The sequence below is a fragment of the Rhinopithecus bieti genome, unplaced genomic scaffold (assembly GCF_001698545.2).
Source record: "Rhinopithecus bieti isolate Rb0 unplaced genomic scaffold, ASM169854v2 scaffold_12928, whole genome shotgun sequence".
NCBI classification, from domain to species: Eukaryota; Metazoa; Chordata; class Mammalia; order Primates; family Cercopithecidae; genus Rhinopithecus; species Rhinopithecus bieti.
Window position 1 is genome coordinate 1,382,561 of NW_016807614.1, and position 23,710 is coordinate 1,406,270.

Sequence of the window (23,710 nt, forward strand, 5' to 3'; positions counted from 1 at the left end):
GTTCCTGGAAGGCAGCTGGGAGATGGGAGTTTTCAGTCCAGCTCTATCATCCGGTTGCCCTGGTTCCTCTTCCTGTCTCAAATAAGGGGGCTGATCTGGACTTGGCTGATCTGGGGATGTTATGAAGCTAGCTTTTTCAGGAGATGACACATTCATTATAAAGAGAAGACACTCTGTACTAGGACTTTGTACATCATCTCATTTCATCTTCATGGCAACCCTGAGAGGGTGGATAAGAACCATAAGAAAGAAAATGCAGACTGCAAAAACGAACTGCCCAGGGTCACACAGGTGGTAAGTGCAGAGGTCGGGTAGCCACTTTCTCACTTATGTTAAAAGCCAGGGTGGGTGGGAAGAGGGTTGGGCCGATGGAGGAATGTGGAGGGTCAGGAGGGGTGTGGAGATGAGAGAAACTGTCTGGCAGCCACCACCTGTGGCCAGCGTAGGTAAGAGCTGGTCACCCAAGGGCGGCATTGGCAGCCACAACATGGAGATGAGCTCAGCCTTCAGGGCCACTGGTAGAAAACACTGGGCTGTCCCCTCTTCCTGCTGTTACCGCCTTGTCTTCCTCTGCTACCTTCCAGGTATCCCCTGCCTTTCCCCACTCACCCAAGGAGGCAGAGGCAGGCATCTAAAGAATGATACTATCAGGGCCCAGCGCGGTGGCTCACGCCTGTAATCCTAGCACTTTGGGAGGCCGAGGCAGGTGGACTGCCTGAGCTCAGGAGTTCAAGACCAGCCTGGGCAACATGGTGAAACCCCATCTCTACTAAAATACAAAAGAAATTAGCCGGGTGTGGCGGCCTACGCCTGTAGTAGTAGCCCAGCTACTTGGGAGGCTGAGGCAGGAGAATTGCTTGAACTCGGGAGGTGGAGGTTGCAGTGAGCCGAGATCGTGCCACTGCACTCCAACACTCCAGCCTGGGTGACAGAGCGAGATTCTGTCTCAAAAAAAAAAAAAAAAAAAACTATCTCAAAAAGCCCCGAGGGTAAGGCTAGCCAGGCCAATGGAGTGGGGTGTTTCTCTTCCCCCAGCTGCAGTACAGTCCTTTGGGTGCTGAAAGCTGGTGACCTCACACTGTCCACAAGCTCTGACAGGCAGCATGAACCTCTGTGGTTCATAAAAATAGGAAAGGGGGGCCAGGCGTGGGCTTATGGCTGTAATTCCAGCACTTTGGGAGGCCGAGGCGGGTGGATCACCTGAGGTCAGGAATTCGAGACCAGCCTGGCCAACATGATTAAACCCCATCTCTACTAAAAACACAAAAAATTAGCCAGGCATGGTGGCGGGCGCCTGTAATCCCAGCTACTCAGGAGGTTGAGGCGGGACAATGGCTTGAACCCAGGAAGTGGAGGTTACAATGAGCTGAGATCATACCACTGCACTCCAGCCTGGGCAACAAGAGCGAGACTCTGTCTTAAAAAAAAAAAAAAAGGAAAGGGGGTTATGTGATGATGACCTTTGGTAAACAAAGAGCTTTCAAAACATAGGCTGGGAAAAGGGGGGATAATTCAAGAAGTCTTCAGTGGTAGATGGCTTGGAACTATTTAGAGGACATGTTTATAAATTCCATTGTCCTACGTAATCATAAACTTCCACCCTCTTTCAATCCTAAAATACCTCAGCCCCACATCCTGCCTTACAGAACGGGCCTGAACAGCCAAGCCTGTGTGCAACATACACACAGACACAGACATACAGACACGCACGGCACCTGGATTGGGGGGCAAAAGCTGTGGACTAAGGATACTGGGGGACAGATATTGGGAGATGGACCTGGCTAGGGTGAAGCCATCAGCAAAGCCCAGAAGAGACTCAGGGCCGAGGGTTCGACAGAGGGGCCGGGGTGGCTGGGGAGCCCCTGGCCCCAGCAAATGGACCGACTTCTATTTGGCCAGGTTTGAAGTCTGGCATTTAAATATCAGTAAAACAGATCTAGTTGTATGAAGTAATAAAAGGATGTATGACTGTAAATATGGTGTGATCCCATTTAAAATACACGTGCTGAGAACAAGAAGTCCGGCAAGTCGTATACCAAAATGTCAGCAGGGCTTATCTCTTGATGTTGATATAAACGGCTTTTATTTTCTTTACAGTTTTCTGTATTTTCCAAATTTCTACATAAACATACACATAAAAGTCATAAAAATGTCCCTCAAAATGACACTCCCTCCAATGTGGGGAGTGAAGAGGTGTGTGCTGGGATGCCAGCAGGGTGGCTGTGCAGGTGCAGCCAGCTGCCACACTCCGGCATTTGAGGCCCCTCTGCACTGGCAGTGTTAGAATGGTTGTCTGAGAGCCAAGGCTGTTCATGCGAGCTGCGGGTCATGGAGCTGGTACGGGCAGGAGCCAAGGTAAGCACTGCGCTGGTGTGTGCCCTCCAGTGGGCAACCTCCATGAAGCAGGCCCTCCAAGTTATTCACCCCTGGAGCAGCCAATAACAGCTGGAAGTCTTCCCCTGGGGGGACCTGGCCACTTGTGGGGCAGGGAAGGGCTCCACTGCCGGTGGAAATGTGAGGCCAGCAGCCCAGGATGCCTGCTTCCCAGAGTCCTCCTGGGAAGTGCTTGGGCCAGACAGGGGCTGCCTGCGGTGGCAGGACAGTGGCCGGCTGCCTGGGCTGGAGGGAAGACAGGCACCAGGGCCAGGAGGTGGTGGGGCAGAGCTCTGGGGATTCTCCCCGGCTCCTGGAGGAGGATGGAGGAAGAAACCCAGTAACGGGACCCACTTGACAGCCAGGAGGCAGGAGAGCAGTCTGTCCCCATCCCTGGCTTCCCTGTGAGGGACACAGACTCAGCTGGGGAGGGTAGGACTTTTAATTGTATTCACAGAGAGACTTGGAGAGGTGGGGCTCAGTGTTAGGCAGCTGTGTACTGGGAGAAGGAGGCAGGGGCTGGGGCGGCTGGTGGTCTGGAGGACTGGGAGGGAAGGGGGACAGGGACAGGGCGGGAGGAGCAGGGTGGGCTGGGGTGTGTCCTCAGTCGCCCACCAGTGTTCCCATCCCAGTCTCTGGTGGGAGGCCCTTGGGCAGGGCTGACCCAGCCGGGTCACCTCAGGAGTGTCTCAGCTCCACCTCAGAGCCGAACTGGGGCCCCTGGGGGTGCTGGCGGAGGCTTTGGTGGCGGATGCTGAAGAGCCGCTGGCTGAGGCCCAGGGTGGCTACCAGCAGGGCGATGCCCAGGAAGAGCAGCAGCCACTGGCCCACGCGGGCCTGCTGTGCATCCAGGTCCAGGCCCAGGAAGCTGACGCGGCCGCTGTCTGGGAGGGGCCCTTCTGAGCGAGCTGAGTGGGAAGCAAGGAGACAGCATGGGCAGGGCGAGGGTGCGGGGCAGGGCCAGGCGCCGAGGTCGCGGCCGCTGGGCTTGGGAACGGGGTTAAGACCCAGGGCTGGAGGCGGGGCAGGTGGTGGTACCGGAGTTCGGTGTCCAGTTGTACTGTGGCCAGCCCAGCTTCTCCCCGTGCAGCTCATTCTCTGTGCGGAGCCAGTCCAGCAGCGGCTTGAAGTAGCTCAGGATGGCCGAGGCGCTCATATTGGGCTGGCCCGTGATCAGCTGCATGGCTTCTGGCCACGGCCTACTGAAGCCCAGCTTCATGGCCGTCCTGGGGAGGCACGAGACAGGGAGGCCGAGTCAGAAGGACATGGCCCATCCTGCCCCCACCTGACATCCACTCTCCATACCCCCTCCCAGCTGAAACTTGTCCCAGGGCCCCAGGGCTCCAGGTGCGTAAGGAGATGGCACATCAGGCCATCACACTGCAGGTGGGAGCTCCCGGCTCAAGAGCCAAAATGGCAAGTGTTCCCAGAAAAGCCCAGGGGCGCAGGCCAGAGCGTGGAAACAAAGGAGGGCTGGAGGACACTCACGCCAGGCGCTGCCCTGCCTCCTTGGACTGGTAGATGTCACACTTGTGCAGGGGGCCCGTGTGGCCAGCTGCCTGGCACAGTGCTTCGTGGAACTGGAACTGGATGATGAAGCTGATGAAGTACCTGGAGCAGAGGGAGGCGGTGGCCCGGGGCGGAGTTGGTTGAGGGTCTTATGCCACTGGGCCCCAGGTCCTCCTGCACATCACATGTGATATGTGCTAAGTCACATGGGCACAGCAGAGCCAAGACCCCCCAACCCTGCCCACTGCCATCAGGGTGAGCTCCCCCACCCCACCTGTTAGCATTGTCTGAGCCTCCTCCTAGCTGTGCCTGTGTAGGTGCCTCCCACCCACAGGGCTGCCTCCACATCTCAGGAGGGCCTGCTCCACGGGGTCAGGGCAGAGCCCTTCAGAGATTTGGCAGGTGGCTTTGGAGGCAGTGAGGTCTCCATCCCTGGGGTATATGCAAGTAAAGGCAAGGTGTGGCCAAATGGGCCATGTGGATCTGGTAGGGTGGTCTGGGCAGGGAAGCCAGTCCTACATGATCTTATCCAAAGCATCAGGAATTCGCTGGTAGAAATCTGCCAGTCAAGGCTAGAGGATTCTCCCCAGCTTAAAGTCTGGAGAGGTTTTAAATGTCCTGAGCCAGTGGCACAGGCGTTTTGCTTTGAATGCTGGGTGCAAGCCATGTACCACCGACTTCCCTGGTCTTTCCTTAAAGTGCTTTGCGAAGGCTGCTGGCCAGAACGCGGAATGTTTTTCTAGAGCAGCCAAATCTCCTTTGCCCGCCCCTGTTTGGAGAATTGTCTGCATTAAGCTGTGAAGCTAGCCATCATACCAGCTGGCTCCCGGGTGAGAGCCAGCGCCAGCTGGGAACCCCAGGGACCACTCCTGCAGGCAGGTGGGAGCCCTGTCGTTAAGTGTCATCTCTGGAACACCATCTAGGTCAGGCCTGTCTGAGGTGCTCCAGGGATGCCATATTCCTGGCATCCCTGGAGCACCTGGACTCTGGGGACAGACTTCCAGAATCCCCAGAGGATGGAATCTGGGGACAGACTTCATCCATCCCACAATCAAGTTATTAGCACTTGATGATGTGCTGGCATCATCCCAGGTGCCAGGAGGCAAGGTGGGCATGGGCTCTGCCCTCGCTGGGCTTCCAGGGACCACAGGAGGCCAGGGCCAGGGGTAGCCACAGCCCTCTGGGGGTGGCCTTCACTGCCTTCTGTACCTTGACTCCTGGGTGGCCTGGGCTACCTGTAGCCTGGGGGGACCTGGAACTCCAGCCTGAGGTCTCTCTAGCCCCCAGCCTCCCAGGGAAGCCCCAGATCACAAACAGCCTTGCTAGCCCTCAGCAAGTGCTCTCCTGAGGCACACAAAAGGAGAGGAGCCGCACTGGGCACACTCATCTGTGGCCATGTGACCTGCAGACCTAGTGTGCAGATACATTCCACTGGAGAGTGACTAATAGTGGGGTCCTGGCCACCACTACCTGAGGAGGCTGTGTATGAGACAGAATGCTAAGAAGTTAGCCATCGTACATCCTGTGAAATGGGGTTCACAGGTGAGGAAACGGAAGCTCACAGAAATTGAGGAATTTTCTCAAGGAAACAAAGTAATGGAGATGGGGTTTGAACCCCGTTCTCTCTGACCCCAGCCTGTGACTGTAACTTGCGCCATTAACCCTGACTCCCAACTTAACCGGGTCTCCAACCCCGCATTGTAGTGTCTAGAAGGGCTTCCAGGTACAATTCAAATTGTATCAAAGACAATGTTCAATAATAGTACAAGAATCACAATCTTGTTTTAATAGCACAACAAAACAAAACAGTGCTGAGCTCATGATCCAGCCATGAGTCATGGTTAATGTTAACTACTTAACCAAGGTCTGGTAACCATTAGCCAATTATTAGTTTGCGTTTCCGTGTTCAACTGTTTGGATGGTACAGACTCTCACCAAAACAATGTTCAAGAAAACCACCATCCGCCTTGGCAGTGGGTGAGTGGGTCCAGGCACTTGCACTGTGCGGCCAGCTCCCCCAGGTCTGCCCTGACTGGCAGAGCTTGTGGACTGGGCAGCGGCCGCAGTTTAAACACAAAGCTGTGGGTACTGCCTCTCACAACGTGCCCTCCTGCCTTTCCCCTGTTACCTGATGTAAGGCACGCTAGAAGGAATGTGGAACTTGGCCCCTGGGTCAAAGTCACCTTGAGTCCTGGGCACCGGGGGGCAGAGGCCCTGGTACTTCAGCCTGTCGAGTGGGAATATACGTTGGAAGGTGAGTTTGGGGAGAACCAGGCTGGGGGTGGCAGTTTTGACTTGAAGGAGGGTCCCTGCACTTGGGGCTACACTGGGCAACCCATTCTCCTGCGTGCTGGGCCTCTGTGCACAATCACCCCGTTTTCCCCATCACTCACACACACACACATCGTATGCACAGACACAATCATACACACACACATATACACACATACACACACACTCCCCTACCCTGGCCCATCCAGACACCCGCAGAGATCCCCCAGCCCACATCCTGTGGGAGTGTTCCAGAACCTGAGGCTCCACCACTCCTGGTTATAGTTCTCCTTGGTGATGCTTCCGTCAAACACCCTCCAGCGCCACTGATCAACAAGATAGCTGAAGGGGATAAAGGCGATCTTGTCAAGCGCCATCTTCATCAGAAAGTTGATATCGTGCTCTGCAAGGGAAGGGAGCCCAGCTGTCAGACCCGGGCTCCTGGCAGCTTGGCCCTGGTGTGCCTGTGATGGTGGAGGGGTGGGGGTGCTGTATCTTTCCAGGCCCAGTGACCTGCCTCCTGGGATGGTCTGGATGGCTCCCTTCCTCCCCATTGCTCTGCCCCACACCTCTGCCCATGGGACACTAAGTGCCCCTTTCCCACCTCCCAAGCTCACCACCCCTTCTTGGTCCTCAGCCCACCAGAGCCTCCCGCTTCTCTCTCACCGTGGCTGCCACCCTCACTGCTCAGCAGGTTCAGACTGTGCAGGTGCTTGGGCGTAGACACTGAGAGGGCTAGCACGTCCCCAATGGCCTCATGGAAGCCGGGGTTGGCACCCTCCCTCAAGGCCACAGGCAAGTCTTTGTACTGCATGAAATACTGGATGTGGCCCATTTCGTGGTGGGCCACCACCAGGTCCTCCAAGTTCACGGTAGTGCACTGCTTGATCCTAGAAACAGTGGAGTGGGGGAAGAGGGTGTTGGGAGAGGACAGTGAGAAGCCCTGGGCATAAGGTAACAGCGGGCCTTGCTACACCCAGCGCAGACCCCAGCACTGCAGCATGCAGGGGACACAGCACTGTGGGAGGGAGGGAAAGGGGAACCACTGAGTGACCTGAAAAAGAGGGAATCTGGGGGCAGAAGCCCCTACCGTCAGGTCGTTCAGGCCATTCCTCTGCCTCTCATTTTCCTGAATGACTCCAGCCCCCACCACCTGTTGCTTTCTGACTGTACGAAGTGCTTGCTGTAGAGGCACTGGGACACTGGGTACTTTCTAGAATGTGTAGCCGGTGGGTTCCCATGTACACATGCTTTGTCTCCCAAGACGGAGGCTCCCTGAAGGAAACAACTGTTTCTGTCAGGGGTGAGAGTGGGCAATTCTGCACCTCACGCGGCCCAACAGCGACAAACTTATTCACCCAAGAATTCTTATGGCCAGGATGAATGGCAGCTGCAGAGCTGCCCAAACCAGAAGGTTCCACCGTCTCTCATCAATCCTTCCTTGTCCTCATTTACTTATTTATTTTTTATGAAATGGGGGGGGGGTCTCACTACGTTGCCCAGGATGGTCTCGAACTCCTGAGTTCAAGCAGACTTCCTGCCTCAGCTTCCCAAAGTGCTGAGATTACAGGCGTGAGCTACCGCACCCGGCCCTTCCTTGTTTTGCAAACCAATTCAAACTGCGAGAAATTCTCTCTTGGATCTAACTGGAAGCCTTTCGGCTCAGGTGAATCCTGTTTTTCTGTCATTCTCAACTGGGGAGGGGGAAGGAAGAGCTGCCCAGCATCCTGGCCACAACGAGGCTGGGGTCTATCCAGCTTCTCCTCTGACTCCCCATAAAAGACCCCACAAGGGCTCTCATCCCCCAGATCCTGTCTCCTCTCAGCCCTGCGGCTGCAGTCCTCATGCCTGGAAGGGCCTGCACAGCCCAGGGAACCCCATCGGGTTTGGTTTCAGGCTCCCCGTGTCTGCTCTCCTTGTAAGAGACACTTCAGCTGTGACAGATTGTCTTTGCCACTTCTCCCAAGAGGGAGGGACTTTTTTCTCTTTTCCTGAATCTGGGTGAACTTGTGACTTGCTCTAAGCCAATAAAACATGGCAGAAGTGACTCTGGGCCAGTTTTGAACCTAGCCTTGAGAACCGGCTGCGTCAGTGGTCGCTGTGGGGGATGCTGGCTGCCAGGTAATAAATCTGCCCACCTCAGATGCCACGCTGGGAGGGCGCCCAAGCTAGCCTGGAGAGATGCCTGACCCACCTCCAGCTGTTCAAGTCCACCCACCCTAAGCACCCAACATGTGAGCCAAGAGGCCACTGGGAACATGTGCCCCAGTATCTGCCACGTGGGAAAAACCGAGGACCTCAACTGATAGCCAGAACTGAGGCTCTGGACGGATGGCCCCACATGGAGCCATGCTGGCCAAGAGAGCTGCCCCCAACAGAGGGGGCCTTGTAGAGAAAGGCCATTTCCACTGTGTACTGCCTGAATTCCTGGCCCATAAAATCATAAGCATAATCAACTGATTGTTTCATACGGCTAAGCTCTGGAGTGCTTGGTTGCACAGCAATAGGTAACTAAAACGCCATCCTCCAAGGAAGGCAGCTTCTGAGCCTGTCAGGGGTGAGAGTAGATCTGTGCAGAGCCCCCAACATCCTCGTGTGCCTCCCTGTGTCACAGCACGTGCCCCCAGGGAGAGGCCAGCTCCATGCAGGGGAGGAGCTCCGAAGGAGGGAGGCGGGGCAGCCCACCGCGCTCAAACCCAGGACTGGGACCTTGAGCACTTCCCAGCGGCCAGGCTGACAGAGCTGTTGTGTGCTTCAGAAGCCCATCAGGTGGATGGGGTTTTCCTGCCAGAAGCCAATGCCTCTCTAGACCCTCAGTCCCAAATTCTGGCCCTGTCCCCATCCTGCCCTGCTGGCTCCGGCTGGGGGACAGTAGTGGAGCCTTTGCTTGGCTCATTTCCCTTGCCCGTGGGGCTCAGGAACGAGGCCTCAGATCTAGCTGGATGTACCGGAAGTCCTTGCCGTTGTAGAAGTCCCAGGCCGAGGCGTGGCAGACCACCTCTCGCCCGTCAGCTGGCTTCTCCAGCATCGACTTGTTCCAGAACTCAGGAGGCACGGGAAGCAGCCCCAGGGAGGTGAAGAAATCATCAGCCTCCTTAAACATCCTCCGGGGCGTCCAGCCCTGCAAGCAGAGGGAGTTCTGCCCAAACTGGAGGTTCTGGGGACAGACTGAGTGCTGCTGTGGGGGACCCAGGGGAGGGCCAAACTGGGGGAAACTCCTGAATCAGAGGGCCCCTCCCGTCCCGGCGGGGCCTCCCTGCCCCTGGGCCAGTGCAGACCTGCTTTAGCATGGCCTCCGTGGGGTCCATCGAGGGGGCTGAAGGGAAGGGCACCACCAAGTCATAGATGTTGGACCAGGTCTGCGCCCACATGTTCCCTGGAGAGGAGTGAGGGGGATGGTAGACAGAGGAAAGACAAATGTTACTTCTTAGGCTCAATGCCCTCCTGCAGGAACAGGGCTCCCGATCCCAGTCCTGCTAATTACAGTGGCATTTCTTGAGCACCTACTGTTTGCAAGTTTCGAGGCACCTGACATACACCACCTTCAGTGTGCACATCCAGCCCAGTAGGTCATTACTGCCCTGCTCTAGGTGGGGGCCTTGCTGGTTATCAGGGAATCCAGGTGGTCTTCACTGTCCATAAGCAGTGGAGACCAATGTGACTAGCAACTGCTGACCTGTGAGGACATTACAGGTCCTCAGAACACCTATACCCTGGCGGCCACCTCTTATTGGCTCTGTGCCAAGAGCATTGTGTGAATTCACTTTCAATCCTGTCTGCACCCAGGTATGGGCACAGTTCCCATTGGATGGTAAAGGAAACAGGCTGGAGAGTTCAGTGACCCCCCCAACAGGGGCCCACGGCTCCTAAGGGGCAGGGCTGGGATTAAATGGCTGGCAGGCTGCTCTCTTCACCAGCCACTCTGCCATGTCCCCTCTGCACCACCTGAGGTCGGCGTCTGCAGCTCAGCAATTCCGGCAGGAACCAGCCATCTCCTTCAGGACAGGCTGATGCCTCTGAGTTTAGGGTAAGAAAAGAGCCTAGTTCTCCAAGATGGAGGAAAAGGAAGACACTCAGGATGAGTGGAAGGCTCAGAAACAGATTTGGACTCAAGGCTCTTTCCTAACCAAGGGAGGTGAAGGTTCAGCTGACATCAGATGAAGTCTAAAGTGCAAACCAGTGAGAGAGGCTTAGAGCGATGAGTGATGGAGGAAACATGAGAGAGGAGAGGGAGAGAGCCAGAGAGAGAGAGAGAGTGCATCAGTGTTGGGTTGCTCCCCTTTCCCCTTTTACCAGTTGTCAGGGGCTGAGTTCTAAGGCCAGCTCTGCTCCGGCTCCCAGGCCACCCTGGGCATGTTGCTTTTCTTCCTGGGGCCTGCGTTTCCCAGTTGGTGAACTGATGTCCACTGTGACATCACCAGATGTTCTCTGGTCTCACCAGAGAGGGGCTGAACAGGGCTGGACTCCCAGCCTGTGTAGGAGCTAGACCCGCAGCCAGGCCATCCTCTGGGGCCTCCCTTATGGTTTCTAAATGGTCTGAGGGCCTGTCTGGTCTCTCTGCTCCAGGAAAGTGTTCCTAACAGCCCATCAGGGACAGAGAACCAGTAGCCTCTGCTTTGCCTTACTGCCTCTTACTGCCTACCATCCTTTACTGTCCTCACCGCCTACTTCACACATTCAGGGCATCTGAGATTGCAGCCCTTGGCAAAGGAGGGTCCAGGGTTGAAGTGGATTTACATTCTCAGGTTCTTCTTTGTTCCAGTTCCCTTGGCCTGAACACTGAGCCTCTCCTCTCATCCCCTACTTCCCATCTGTCAAACCCTGTCATCTTCCAAGGCCCTGCTCACAGGCCACCTCTTGGCAAAGCCTCCTCAACTCCCGCTCACAGCCCCTTCCTCACCCTCCAAGATCACACACTGTTGTGATGGGTGCTGTGGTCTCCTGGACAAGATTATTAACTTCTCCCCCCATCTATGGTGACTTGCCCAACATAGATCTGCAGTGAATGTGGAACCAGATGCAAGTGGGGGGCTCCCCACTCCCAGTGCCCACCCCTCTCCAGCCTGGGCAACCTTCCCCCCAGGGCTGGAGTCTCTCACTCTCCAGCCTGCTCCCTACCCTCTAGTCAGCCCTGTCCCAGCCCTCACTCACACTGTGGTCCATCTTTACCCTCCTCAAGGCCCGACATGTGCCCTTACCCAGCAGGTGAGCAGGGATGGGCCCCTCCAGATTGACGTGCTGGGCCCCGTAGTGGCGGTGCAGGGCCCGGCGCACGTAGGCATGCAGGTTCAGGTACAGCGGCTGCAGCTCCTGGAAGAGCCGCTCCAGGTCTTGCTCCAGGGATGGTGTCTCGTACATAGACCTCCACGAGTCCCCGGCATCTACATAGCCTACAGAGGGGACACAGCCATGCTCTCCCAACACCTCATTACCTGCCTCCTCCAGGGACCTACCTTCACCCAGGCTTGGGGTCTCACAGCACCTCTTTGAGGAACCTGAGGGGACCCGAGCGCCAGTGGTGTTGGCAGCAGGGACTCACCATTGAGCCGGGCAGCCTGGTTGATCAGTTCCACATATTTTGGGTAAAACTGGACGATGGCTCTCCCAGCCTTGTCTCGCCAGCCCTCCCATGCCCACAACAGTTCTTCATATTTCCGGGACGTGGCCATCACATTTGTCAGATCTGGTAGGGGATTGAATGGCTTGAGCTCCAGCCCTTAGCTCACCTCTGCTTGTAAGGGGAGCTCAGAGAATTTCAGAACTGGAATAAAATTGGCAAGACCACATAAAAGTGACCGTATAGGCAGCAGGTCTAGAGAAATGGGAGAAAGGATGGGAGTGGCTCTCCAGCCCTGGCTTACAGGGTCCTCTGCCTAGGGCCACATGCTGCAGACACCTGCAGGGTCTCAGCAGTCCCGTGAGGGACGTGCTTGAGCCTCTCTCCTTTCTTTCTTTTTTTTTTTTTGAGACAGGGTCTCACTCTGTCGCCCAGGCTGGAGTGCAGTGGTGCCATCATGGCTCACTGCAGCCTTGACCTTCCAGGCTTAAGCAATCCTTCCATCTCAGCCTCCCTAGTAGCTAGGACTACAGGCGTGCACCACCACATCCAACTAATTTTTTGTATTTTATTTGTAGAGATGGTGTCTTGCTATATTGCCCAGGCTGGGCTCAAGCGATTCTCATGCCTCAGCCTCCCAAGTAGCTGGGACTACAAGCATCTGCCACCACACCCAGCTAACTTTTGTATTTTTAGTAGAGATGGGGTTTCACCATGTTGGCCAGGCTGGTCTCAAACTCCTGGCCTCGAGTGATCCATTCACCTCGGCCTCCCAAAGTGCTGGGATTACAGGCATGAGCCACCGCACCCGGCCAGCCTCCACCCGACTTGGCATGCGTACCCACATCCACAACTTGTAGGCCAAACCCTGTCCTGGGAAAACTTTTTCTCCTGTTTATTTTCCATTTCCCCTTCTATTTGTCATTGTCGTAATGTGGGAGCTGGGCTGGGGGCCAGAAAGACCCATTTCTGGGTGGAGATTCTTCATGGAAGAATGTTTATGCCTTAAGTTCTCCAGCCCTGGAAAGGGTGGGTTGAGAGGGAGCTGGGAGGTTTCTGTGCGTGGGTCCTTGTGCCGGGGGTGAGCTCTTTCAAAGGGGCTGGGGTAAGAAGGACCAGCCGGTGGGGAGAGCAGAGAGGACAGCCAAGAGCTGTCTACTCCTATCCAGCAGGAAGTGGCGGGGTCGGGGAAGGAAGTGAGAGGAATCAGAGACTCAGGTTCTAGTCTGGTGCTTTCAGCGGCTGTATGACTCAGTTTCCTTAGCAGTCACATGCTGGGAGAGGGGCTCAGGAAAGACAGAGAAAGTGAAGTCAAGGGCAGGATCACGAAAGGAGGCCGGGGGGAGCTAGAGCCCCCGAGTTCCCCCAATGTGGAGTCCAAGCCCATGAAATACAACTTTGAGATCCTGCTGCTCTGAGGGGTGACATGCAGAGAGGACCGGAGAGATCGGATACCCTTAAGTAGAGGGTGGTTCTGAGGGAGGGGCAGCAGATCGGGGTGTGGTATGAAGTAGGTGTCGGTTCTCAGTGGGGCAAAGAAGCCCCCCTTGTGGAAAACAAGGAAGGGCATTTCCTGGGCACGCTGACTCCAAGAGCGACGGGAGCCCAACTCTGTGCTCTCACCCAGCACCCCCGGGCCCCATGCCAGCCCCAGCCCTAGCCTCTCACTCAGCCTGCACGTGAGCCCTCACCTGGCTCCAGCTGCAGGCAGCTGCCATTCGTGCGGCACACAGTGGCCACGCTGTAGGTGGTTTCCATGTCCAACAGGATCTTGTTATACTGCAGGAGGAAGGAGAGAGGCATTGAGCTGTACTCCTTTGTGCTTGGTCTCTCTGTGGCCTGCACTGCCCCCAGGCCCCATGGGCTGGCGGGTGGGGAGCCGGGGAGCCAGGGAGCTGGGGAGCGCTGCCTTCTCGGCAATTCTGAGGTGCACGTCGCATGGCAGATGCCATGACTTGATATAACAAAGAAGAGGAAGCAATGTGAAGGCCAGGCCTGACCCTGTGTTGGGTTCACTGCCCCAGGATTCCCCTCTCCCTGTTCCTTGCAAGCCACACACCTCCTCCAGCTCCTGGGCAGGCAGCGCTGCCCGTTCTAGGTCCTGAACCTTCTTTATGATCCGCTTGATAGTGGTGTTCTGGAAGTGGTTCACATCAAACCTCCTGGCCTGGGTGCCGTACTTCAGAGTATGGTTGGCTATTTGCATGTTCTTCTGCAGCTGAGGGCACAGGGGGATAGTGTCATGGGGCCCAGGAGCTCCAGAGCAGCCTCTGAATGGGAGGCCCCAAGTGGGAGCTGAGGGCTGGAGGTGGTGGTGAGAGGGCAATGGGATTAAGTTGCAACCTTTGCCGATAAGACCCTGTGCAAGCTGGACTGCCGATAACATCCTGGATGCAGTACTCACCCTCCCCAGATGCCTGTGGTCAAGCAGCACATATCCAGGCAGGGCAGGGAATAGAAGACCCCCTTAAAGGTCCTTAGGAAGGAGCCAGCTTGGTATCAGCTCTGTGGCCTCTCTGAGCCTCAGAGTTAATATCAAATCCCATCTGTAAAATGGGAATAAGTTCACCAATTTTGCAAGGCTCTTGAGAAAAAGATGAGGCAACCGACTGAAGTACCAAGGGACAGTAGGTGTGTGGCTCACTGTGGCATAATTGGTGCTCAGTCAAATAGGCAGGGAGTGAGGGTAGAGAGGAAGTGTAGCCCCTTTTGTAGAGGAGACAAACGGGGGCTTTCAATGTCTTAAAAAACGACTTGAGCACCACTTATTTATGTACAAATTATTCTGTTACTAGAGATTGATTTTTGTTTGTTTGTTTGAATACAGACTGGATCTTGCCATGTTGCCCAAGCTGGTCTCCAACTCCTGGCCTCAAGTGATCCTCCCACCTGGGCCTCCCAGAGACTGATTTTTAAGGAAAGAAGAACTGCTCAGGCATTGAGTAAATGTCCACCAGAATATGAAATTGAGCTTTTTTTTTTTTTAAAAAAAAGACAAGAGTATCCCTCTGTTGCTCAGGCTGGAGTGCCGTGGCACCATCTTGGCTCACTGCAAACTCCGCCTCCCGGGTTCACGACATTCTCCTGCCTCAGCCTCCTGAGTACTAGGACTACAGGTGCCCGCCACCACGCCCAGCTAATTTTTTGTATTTTGAGTAGAGATGGGGTTTCACCATGTTAACCAGGATGGCCTCGATCTCCTGACCTCGTGATCTGCCCGCCTCAGCCTCCCAAAGTGCTGGGATTACAGGCATGAGCCACTGCGCCCGGCCCGAAACTGAGTATTGTTTTAAATATTCAATTTAAAACGTGGTGGCAGCCCCACTTCATGGTGAGTGGGACAGCGTTTCTGTGTGTGTGCACATGCACAGGTTTGGGGGTGGAGAGGTGGCTCCCACCAGAATCTTGCTGGTCTCTGTGGTAATGTTGGTGTTGTAGTTCCAGTTGGCCTCGGCATACTCGTTCCACACCACCTGGGATGTCCGGTCATATTCCTCCACGAACTTGCTGGCCTCAGCCTCATCGGTCACCAGGTCTGCGGGACAGAGTGGAGGGAAACAGACAAACCTCTGCCTCCCCTCTCCAGGTTTGTGGTCTCACCAGAAGCCATTATCCCTCTCCCACTCCCTTGTACCCTGCCCCTGTCCCTACCCGGCCCTGCCTCTCCCACCCCTGGCACCCTGCCCCTCCCCTGCATGGTCCCACTTGGACTCTGGGCTGATGTCTGGCGGGCCGTCGCCTGGTGGGTGGTTGTCTGGCTGCTGGCTGTCGCCTGGCTGCTTGTTCCATGGGTGACTGTCACCTGTCGGGTTGCCTGCTGGCTGGGGACCAGCAGGGGGTGCCCGTAGCAGAGCAGCAGGAAGAGGAGGTTGGGAAGTCCTGCAGTAGCCCAACCCTGCCCCATAGCCGCAGGAGAGCAGAGCCCTGCAACCACTGTCCCCTGGCCAATAAGAGCGGAGCCCGCAGTGTGACCTCATAGAGCCCTGTATCTGGCTTCCTCTGGAGGCGGAGGGGCCCTCAGGTCTGAGCACACCCTCTCTAGGATGCTGGGGGAAAGACATGCCTGTCCCACTTGCAGGCACTGCTGATGAGCTCGGGGGGCTGCCTGGCCCTCCAGGACAGGGTACCAGGGCTCAGCTGGTAGGAGCTGACCAGGAACCTGGGCCCTGGGCCAAGCCCAGAGTTGAGGACCCACCTTAGCCCCCCACCACCCTCACTCAGGGCTTTACCGATGCCCTCCGGGTAGTTGTCAGGCAACGGTGGGCGCCACTGGTACTCAGGCCAGCCCAGGACCTCGCCGTTCTGCCGGTTCTGCTCCTGCAGCCACTGGGTGACCGGCTGGAAGTAGTTGAGCAGTGGCTGGGCGTCCAGGGCATCTGAGCCGACCATGTCCTTCAGCACCTCCTGCCAGGGCCTGGAGGAGCCAGCCTGCAGCACCTTCCTGGTGGGCAGAGTGGGTACCATGGGCACAGGGGACTCAGGCTGGAGTCTGCTCCTGGACTCCAGCCCACATGCCCCTGGCCACTTCTGCCCCCACAATGGACTGCAGAAACTGCAGCAGTAAGACCCTGGGGCCTGGGATCTCTGTGATGGTGGCAGGGGGCATTTGTCTCGCCCCATGCCAGCCAGAAGGCCCACTCAATAAATACTTGATGAGAGAGCGAGGAGACAGGCATCCACATCAGTCCAGCTCTGTGATTGGCACCCCCCACCCTGTCGGAGCAGCCAGTCGCCCCCTGCCATACCCTTTGCCAGCCACTCCCCTCTGCCTCCCACTTCCCCCCGCTTCCCGCCACACACCGGAGCTTGGCCCCTGCCTTGGTGGACTGGTAGATGTCACATTGGTGCAGTGGGCCCTCATAGCCTGCCTCCTTGCACAGGGCTTCATGGAACTGGAACTGCAGGACAAAACTCACAAAGTACCTGCAGGCACAGGGTGGGAGTTAGGGGAAGATCGAGGGGGGCCAGGAACAGGGGTCCCTTGCCCAGGCACCATCCAGCTTCCTGCAGGGCAGAGGCTGGACCAGAAGCTATCTTAGGGGAGAAAGGAGACCCAAGACAGGCTCAGAAGAGAGGGCCACTCTAACTCCAGGCCTTTGAGGTCTGGAGGAGCATGGGGACAAGCCCTGGGGATGAGGCAGCTAGAATCACAAGAGGAGGAGAAGGGGACTGAGGGTGTGACAGTACTGGGGGGTGGGGTAGGGATGCTAGTACCTGATGTATGGTGTCACATTTGGAACATGAAACTTAGCTCCAGCATCAAAGTGGGTTTCGTTTCGGGTAACAGGAGGACAGATCCCCTGATACTTGGTTCTGGAAAAGGATGGTCAAATTGTCTTAGGGCCTAGAGGTTGCACACAGATGGATTTAGCTTTTGCAGAAAAGCCTTTTCCACCCAACAACCCTTCCCTATCCTGAGGAACTGGGGAAGACTTCCTGGAGGAGGGAGTTTCAGGCAGGAAAGGAGAAGGCGGTGGGTCACAGAGGGGGACATCATTAGAGAGGAGAGGCTAGAACTGGCTGGGGCAGGAGGTGCCTGTCTGTCCAGGAGGCTGGGGAGGGCTAGTTGGGGAGAAGGTTTTTCTATCCCTCCTCTCACCGAAGATACCACCAGTCGAAGTTGTAGTGGGAAGGGGGAGTACGCCCATTAAAGACCCCCCAGCGCCACTGGTCCACCAGGTAGCCAAAGGGCAGGAAGGCAATTTTTTCCAGTGCCATCTTTAGCAAGTAATTGATGTCACTTTCTGTTGGGAGATGAGATGAGAGGAGAGGGGAGAAGTCAGAGGTCAGAGGGAGAAGAGGGTCCCCTAAGAGTGGTGGGTTGGTGGGGGCAGCAGGAAGTGAGGCCGGGGAGACGCAGAGAAGGTAAGGCTGGTCCTCAAGACCCTGGGCCCTGCTTGGAAGAGGACCCCGGGTGTTGTTGAGGTGGGCTCAGTGTGCACTGTGAGGCTCCGGGTGGGTCCCAAACCCTGCCTAACCTGGGGCCGGGAGGCAGAAAGAAGGGCAGAGCTGAGTAGGGCAAGTGAGGTCCTGCTGTGGGATGGAGTGGGGTTTAGGTGAGGCTGGGTGGGGGCCTCTCAGCCCTCCCATACCCGTGTCATTGGTGACACGGTCCAGCAGGCCGATTTTGTGCAGATGTGCAGGAGTGGAGACCGAGAGTGCCAGCACGTCCCCAATGGCCTCATGGAAGCCGGGGTTGGCCCCCCCGCGCAGGGAGACGGGCAGGTCCTTGTATTGCAGGTAGTACTGTATATGGCCCATCTCGTGGTGCACTGTAGAGAGCTGGTCCATCGTGACCCGTGTGCATTGCTTGATCCTGGGGTGTAGAGAGGGTGAGGGTAAGGGTGAAGGATGGGCAGGGCAGGGCCAGGGCACAGGGCAGATTGGCACCTGAGAGACAGGAATGAGGAGGGTGCTGTCCTGGGGCATGAAACCACAGTAGAAACAAGCAAAATTTTTTTTTTTTTTTTTTTTTTTTGAGATGGAGTCTCACTCTGTTGCCCAGGATGGAGTGCAGTGGCACGATCTCAGCTCACTGCAAGCTCCGCCTGCCAGGTTCAAGAGATTCTCCTGCCTCAGTCTCCCGAGTAGCTGGGATTACGGGTGCCCGCCATCATCCCCAGCTAATTTGTTTTTGTATTTTTAGTAGAGAAGGGGTTTTGCCATGTTGGCCAGGCAGGTCTCAAACTCCTGTCCTCAGGTGATCTACCCACCTTGACCTCCCAAAGTGCTGGGATTACAGATGTGAGCCACCGCGCCTGGCCGAAACAAGCAAATTATTTACCCCGCCCTGGCTCACCACCATTTGGGCCTTCTTCCTTCGTTCCAAGGTACAGAGATGACTATTTGTCAAAGCTGCCAGGGAAGGGGACTAACAGGCCTCCTATGTCCCCTCACCCTGGAATAGATCCAGCCCCTGGCCAGCACTAGGGTAGAGGCAGGCCTGGGAACCAGCTTCCGTGCACCTGGGCTGCCTGCCTTTCCCCAAACCCCAGAACCCTGCTCTTCCCATGTCTAGACCTGAAGTCTTTCCTGTTGTAGAAGTCCCAAGCCGAGGCGTGGCACACCACCTCCCGCCCGTCGGCCGGCTTCTCCAGCATCGACCCTTCCCAGAACTCGGGAGGCATGGGGGAGAGCTCCAGGGAGGTGAAGAACTCCTCTGCCACCCGGAACATGTGCGTGGCATTCCAGCCCTGGAGGCGGGGTGTGGAGACAGGTCAGGGGGAGCCCACTCTGGCTGGCCTGGGGACAGGGCTGGGGTCCCCCTCTCGGGTCAACTCCCTGTGCATGAAAGCTTCTCTGCTCTGTGGCCACCATTCCCAGAGGCAGGGCCCTTGCTGCCCACAGCAGATGAGTGAAAGTGCATTGCTGCTCTCATCTGGCCACTGTGGAGCCTGGAGGGAGGAGCTGGCACCTCACTGAGGGGGCTGACCCCAGCTCACTGCACCTACAGACATACTAAGCTGCTGCTTGATACTTGACCCCTTCCCACCTCTGTGCCCATCTCTGACTCCCTCTTTTTGCACCCCACCCCCGCCACCCCAGGCTTGAGCCCAGAGCTTACCTGCTGCAGCATAGTACTGGTGACATCAAGGTTGGGCTTGTCTGGGAAAGGCACCACCATGTCGTAGATGTTTTCCCAGCTCTGGGCCCACATGTCTCCTAGATGAGGAAAGAAGGGGACAGCTTGGCTCCCTGCCTGGCTGTGCCTGCTTCTCCATGAGTCGCTGAGCGACCCTGGGGCCAGCACCTACACCCTGGGGCCCTCAAGGGCTACAGGCCTGGCTTAGGGCCAGAAATCTCACACATCAATCCCACCCACACTCCTCCGAGGGCCACATGTCCTGGGACTGCAAGATGCTGTCACTGTCCTTTCTGGCTGTGCCAGGTCCCAGCCACTCAATTCTAAGGCAGGCCCACAGCGCTTGTTTCCTTGGGCATGAGCTAGGCTGATGGCTCCTCCACTGGACCCAGGGCCATAGCCTTTGGTTTGACCCCTAGCTCTCTGACCACTAAGTCCCTCACGACCCTGAGCCTCAGCATCCCCACTTGTAAAGTGGGAACATGAATGGTCTCCTGCATGTGAAGCAAACAGTACCATGCCCCACACATGTGAGACGTGATGGTCACAACCTGCCTTCCCTTACCCTGGACATCCCCCACCCCTATGCCTGGACCCACACTTCCTTGGGACTCATGCAGAGGCAAGGCCAGGTCCTTACCCAGCAGATGAGCAGGGATGGGTCCCCTGAGGTTGATGTATCTGTCCCCATATCGGCGATGCAGTGCACGGCGGACAAAGGCATGGAGGTTCAGGTAGAGGGGCTCTAGCTGTTGATAGAGGTGCTCCAGATCGTCCTCAAAAGTGGGGGAGTTGTACCAGGAGCGCCAGTAGGCCCCCGTGTCTGAGAAGCCTGGGGGCGTGGGGGTGGGGTATGCAGCTCAGGCCAAAGGCTCAGACCTCAGCCTCTCAGCTATAAGTCGGCTCTTCCACTGGCTCGAGGCCCGTGGATCTGCAGATAGCTGGAAAATTGGCTTGAGGGTTGCCACTCTACAATTTCTAATTAGCTACAGCCGGCTAAACAGATCCTGGAGGTTCCCAGAGGAAAAGAGGAACACCAGGGCCAGAAGCGAAGTCAGGACAGCCATGTGGGGCAGGCCAGCAGCACAGTCCAGGCACACTGGGTGCAGGCTGGTCCCACCTCCACTTTCTGGGAAACTCAGGGCCTGCTAGAATCGTCATACCAGCTGCTCTACCTGGCTCTGGGCTGGGACTCTGGGGAGACAGCTGAGAGAGGGCACCTGGCGCAGTTCCTGGACGGGGAGAGGGCTGCTCACCGTCCTGCTTGTAGGCTTCATTGCTGAGGGCAGTGAAGTCCTCGTACAGCGGTTTCAGCGGGATGCCCGCGGCGTTGTGCCAGCCCTCCCAGGCAAACAGGAGCATGGCGTAGCTTCGCGAGGAAGCCAGGATGTTGGTGAGGTCTGAGACACAGGCAGGCAGGGTCGGTGAGGAGGCCTCCATGTTGAAGTCTGCAACGGCCTTCACCAGAGCCTACACCAGTCCTCACTGCTCCCACCAGCTTCCTGAACATCATGGTGCCCCCAGAGCCAGGGGCTACCTACAGGCCTGATGGGAGGTGGCCAGGAGCTACAGAAACACCCAGGCAGGGCCTCCGCCCCCAGAGACATGACCACCTAAGGCGGTCGACACCAAGGGGACACCCAAAGGCCAAAACCCAGGCAAACACTTGGTGGCCTATTGGAGTGCCTTCCTCGAAGCTGCTCGTAAAGGGGGCTGGAGTGGGGTTTAAGGGGAAGCCAAGAGGGGTCCCTGGCCTGAGGGCTCTTGGGGAACATGAGAGGACCCACAAAAGGGGAAACCAGGCAGCCAGGAGGAAGGTCTGGGGTGATGGGAGAGGCCGAGGCACACACAGAAGTGGGGGATGCAGCTGGAGGTTCCGGAAGTCCACTTGCCAAGAGAAGCAGGGTGTGGAGGCATCTGCACCCTCCAGCCCCAGTTGAAGGGCAACGCCTTTGGGTTTACCTGCTCTTTCCACAGACCCTACACAACTGCACGATCCCGAGTGCAGCAGGGCAATGAGAGAGCACTAGGGCACCTCTGAGAGGGGAGACGCAGGGGCTGTACCTGGGTCCAGGGACCAGCAGGTGGCAGTCTTGTTGGGGAGGCAGACCTTGGCGGTGGAGTAGATCCTGCTCATGTTGCTTAGTAGGGCATTGTACTGGGGAGTCAGAGGGGAGGAATGTTCTGGTGACCAACCCCTGGGACATCTGCCCTCCCCTTGCTGCTAGAAGAAGGAGCCCACAGAGTGGATGTAGCTTGGACAAGGCCACTCAGTGGCACCGGGGCACTTCTGATCACTAACATACGAGTCCCCTGCCAGTGGAGGCAGCCTGTGGAGTGGGGGACAGGAGTCCTGAAAGTCAGGGTCAGGGTCAAGTCCCAGCTTGGTACCGCCCTGCAGTGAGGGCAGATTCCTCCCATTCTCTGGCTTTGGTGACTTCTCAGTCTTTCTCAACCTTTTCTCTCTCTTTTTTTTTGGGAGGGAGGTCTCACACTGTCACTCAGGCTGGGGTGCAGTAGTGCAATCACAGCTCACTGTAGCCTTGACCTCCTGGGCTCAGGTGATCCTTCCACCTCAGCCTCAATAGTAGCTGGGACTGTAGGTGCATGCACCACCAAGCCCAGCTAATTTTTTGTATTATTATTATTTTTTTTTTTGTAGAGACGAGGTTTTGCCATGTTGGCCAGGCTGGTCTTGAACTACTGGGCTCAAGCGATGCACCCACTTCAGCCTCCCAAAGTGCTGGGATTACAGGCGTGAGCCACCGCGCCCAGCCCTTCTCAACCCTTCCAAGGAAGCTCATAAACCAGCCTAGGTAGAGGCGTATTTGATTTTGGCTTCCTACTCCAGAATGCTTCCTTTAACAGAAAGTAACACCCCACCCCATCTCCAAGAAAAATCAATGCTTCAGAAAGCCATTCTGTGCTTACCTGGGCTTTCCCTTCCGCCAGGGCCCATGTGGATCCCAGGGTCCTTCCCTCCCTGACGGGCTGCTCTCCCCCAACCCCCACGATGGGGCACTGGGAGGCCGCCCCCAAGCTGTCCCTCGGCCCTCAGCCCACCTGCTGCCGCTTAGCCAGGGGCAGATTGGCAGAGCCCAGGGTGCCCACAGCTCCGATGATCTTGCGCAGCTCCGGGTCGGTGAAGTTCTGCAAGATCGGTTCATACAGCTCCTTCGCCTTCTGGCCCCAGGCCTCGGCAAACTCCTGGCTGAGCAGCGCTGCTTCCTCCTATAGGCACCAGGAGGGCAGGCAGGGTGTAGGCAGGACCCCGCTTGGATGCACGCCATAGAGGGGAAGCCACGGTGCTGGGGGAGGGGAGGAAGGCCAAGGGCTTCCAGAGTCCGAGCCCTGGGGAGATCCCTGCGGGAGACCTTAGTTTGCGGAAGCCGCGCTTCCTCCTTCTGGAAGGAATCTGCCTCATGGGAAAGGTGGAGCAGAAATTGGGACCACAAAAGAGGCCAGGCGAGTGGAGGGTGAATGGACAGTGCAGTGCGGTGACAGTGACAGCGTCCGGAGGTGAGCAGGCAGCGGCCCGAGAGCGCGGGGGCCACAGAGCCGAGTCCAGCACCCTCGGCAAAGGCGGGCGCGGCCTCCGAGCAGCCCGCCTCATCCATCCAACTCGTGCATGCTGGGAATGGAGGTCGTGCGCGCAGCCCGGCGCTCCGGCCCCCCGGCTGCTGATTGTTGGGGCGAGGGTGGGGGGTCGGGGTGGGGTTCGGGCCGAGGGCGCCAGGGCCCCGAGGGCCCGCCCCAAAGCCTGCCGCCCCGTAAGGCCCAGCGCGCTGTGATTGGCCCCGCCGGGCCGCCCGCCCCCCACCGGGCCGGGCGACTGGCGCCGGCGTTCTCGGGCGGTGATGTTGGTGTCGGCGCCCAGCTGGCGGCGCACGCTCGGAACAGCACCTGGTTCGCGCTCGAGTTGTAGCTCTGCGCGAAGAGCTGCGCCCCCCGGCCTCGTCGTGCGGAAAAAGTTGCCGGCTGCAGCCCGGGCCGCCGGCCAGGGCGGGATGCGGCGGCGGCGGCACAGGCAGCCAGCAGCAGAGCAGCGCGCCAGCAGCGGCCCGGCCCGGCGGCCCGAGGCGCCCCCATGAACGCCGTCGAGGTGCGCCGCGCTGCCCCTCTCCCGCGCCGCGGCCGCCCTGCGGGTTATAAAACCCAACACACCCCCGCCCCCGCCCCGCCGCGCTTCCTCCTCCGCTCCAAAGTCCCCCGCGACGCGGGCCTTGGTTCCTGGCCCGCCCCGGGCAGGGGCGCGGGCCGGGGAGGGGCCGAGGTGCAGTCCGAGGGTGGCGGGATCGGGCTGGGTTGGGCTCCCGCAGAGGAAGCTGGAGAAAGGGCCTCCTCTCTTTTGAAGATGGGGACCCGGCAGTTTGCCAGAACACCGGAGCCTGCCCACCGTGCGGCCGCGCAGCCTCGGC

General features: G+C 57.5%; 1 protein-coding gene across 2 annotated transcripts; it reads right to left on the bottom strand.

The window, feature by feature from the left end:
• Nucleotides 1–2,053: 2,053 nt before the first annotated feature.
• On the bottom strand, nt 2,054–22,502 carry LOC108536285 (angiotensin-converting enzyme). 2 transcript variants are annotated; one of them, XM_017882913.1, is made up of 24 exons: nt 22,356–22,502; nt 21,357–21,450; nt 20,549–20,692; nt 19,933–20,124; nt 19,275–19,372; nt 18,731–18,903; nt 17,803–18,026; nt 17,310–17,454; nt 16,925–17,023; nt 16,511–16,633; nt 15,940–16,151; nt 15,109–15,245; nt 13,770–13,928; nt 13,402–13,489; nt 11,693–11,836; nt 11,352–11,543; nt 9,432–9,529; nt 9,102–9,274; nt 6,820–7,043; nt 6,412–6,556; nt 6,011–6,109; nt 3,862–3,984; nt 3,412–3,599; nt 2,054–3,281 (listed from the first exon to the last, which is right to left on the bottom strand). In XM_017882913.1, exons 2-24 carry the CDS (start codon nt 21,427–21,429, stop codon nt 3,052–3,054), a joined length of 3,483 nt encoding a protein of 1,160 aa, XP_017738402.1. In that variant the 5' UTR covers nt 21,430–21,450; nt 22,356–22,502; the 3' UTR covers nt 2,054–3,051. The 2 variants fall into 2 exon arrangements, with proteins under 2 accessions (XP_017738402.1, XP_017738403.1); XM_017882914.1 differs by lacking the exons at nt 15,940–16,151; nt 16,511–16,633; nt 16,925–17,023; ... (6 more) ...; nt 21,357–21,450; nt 22,356–22,502 and adding an exon at nt 15,416–15,910 and having other exon boundaries at nt 2,061–3,281.
• Between the last annotated feature and the right edge of the window lie 1,208 nt (nt 22,503–23,710).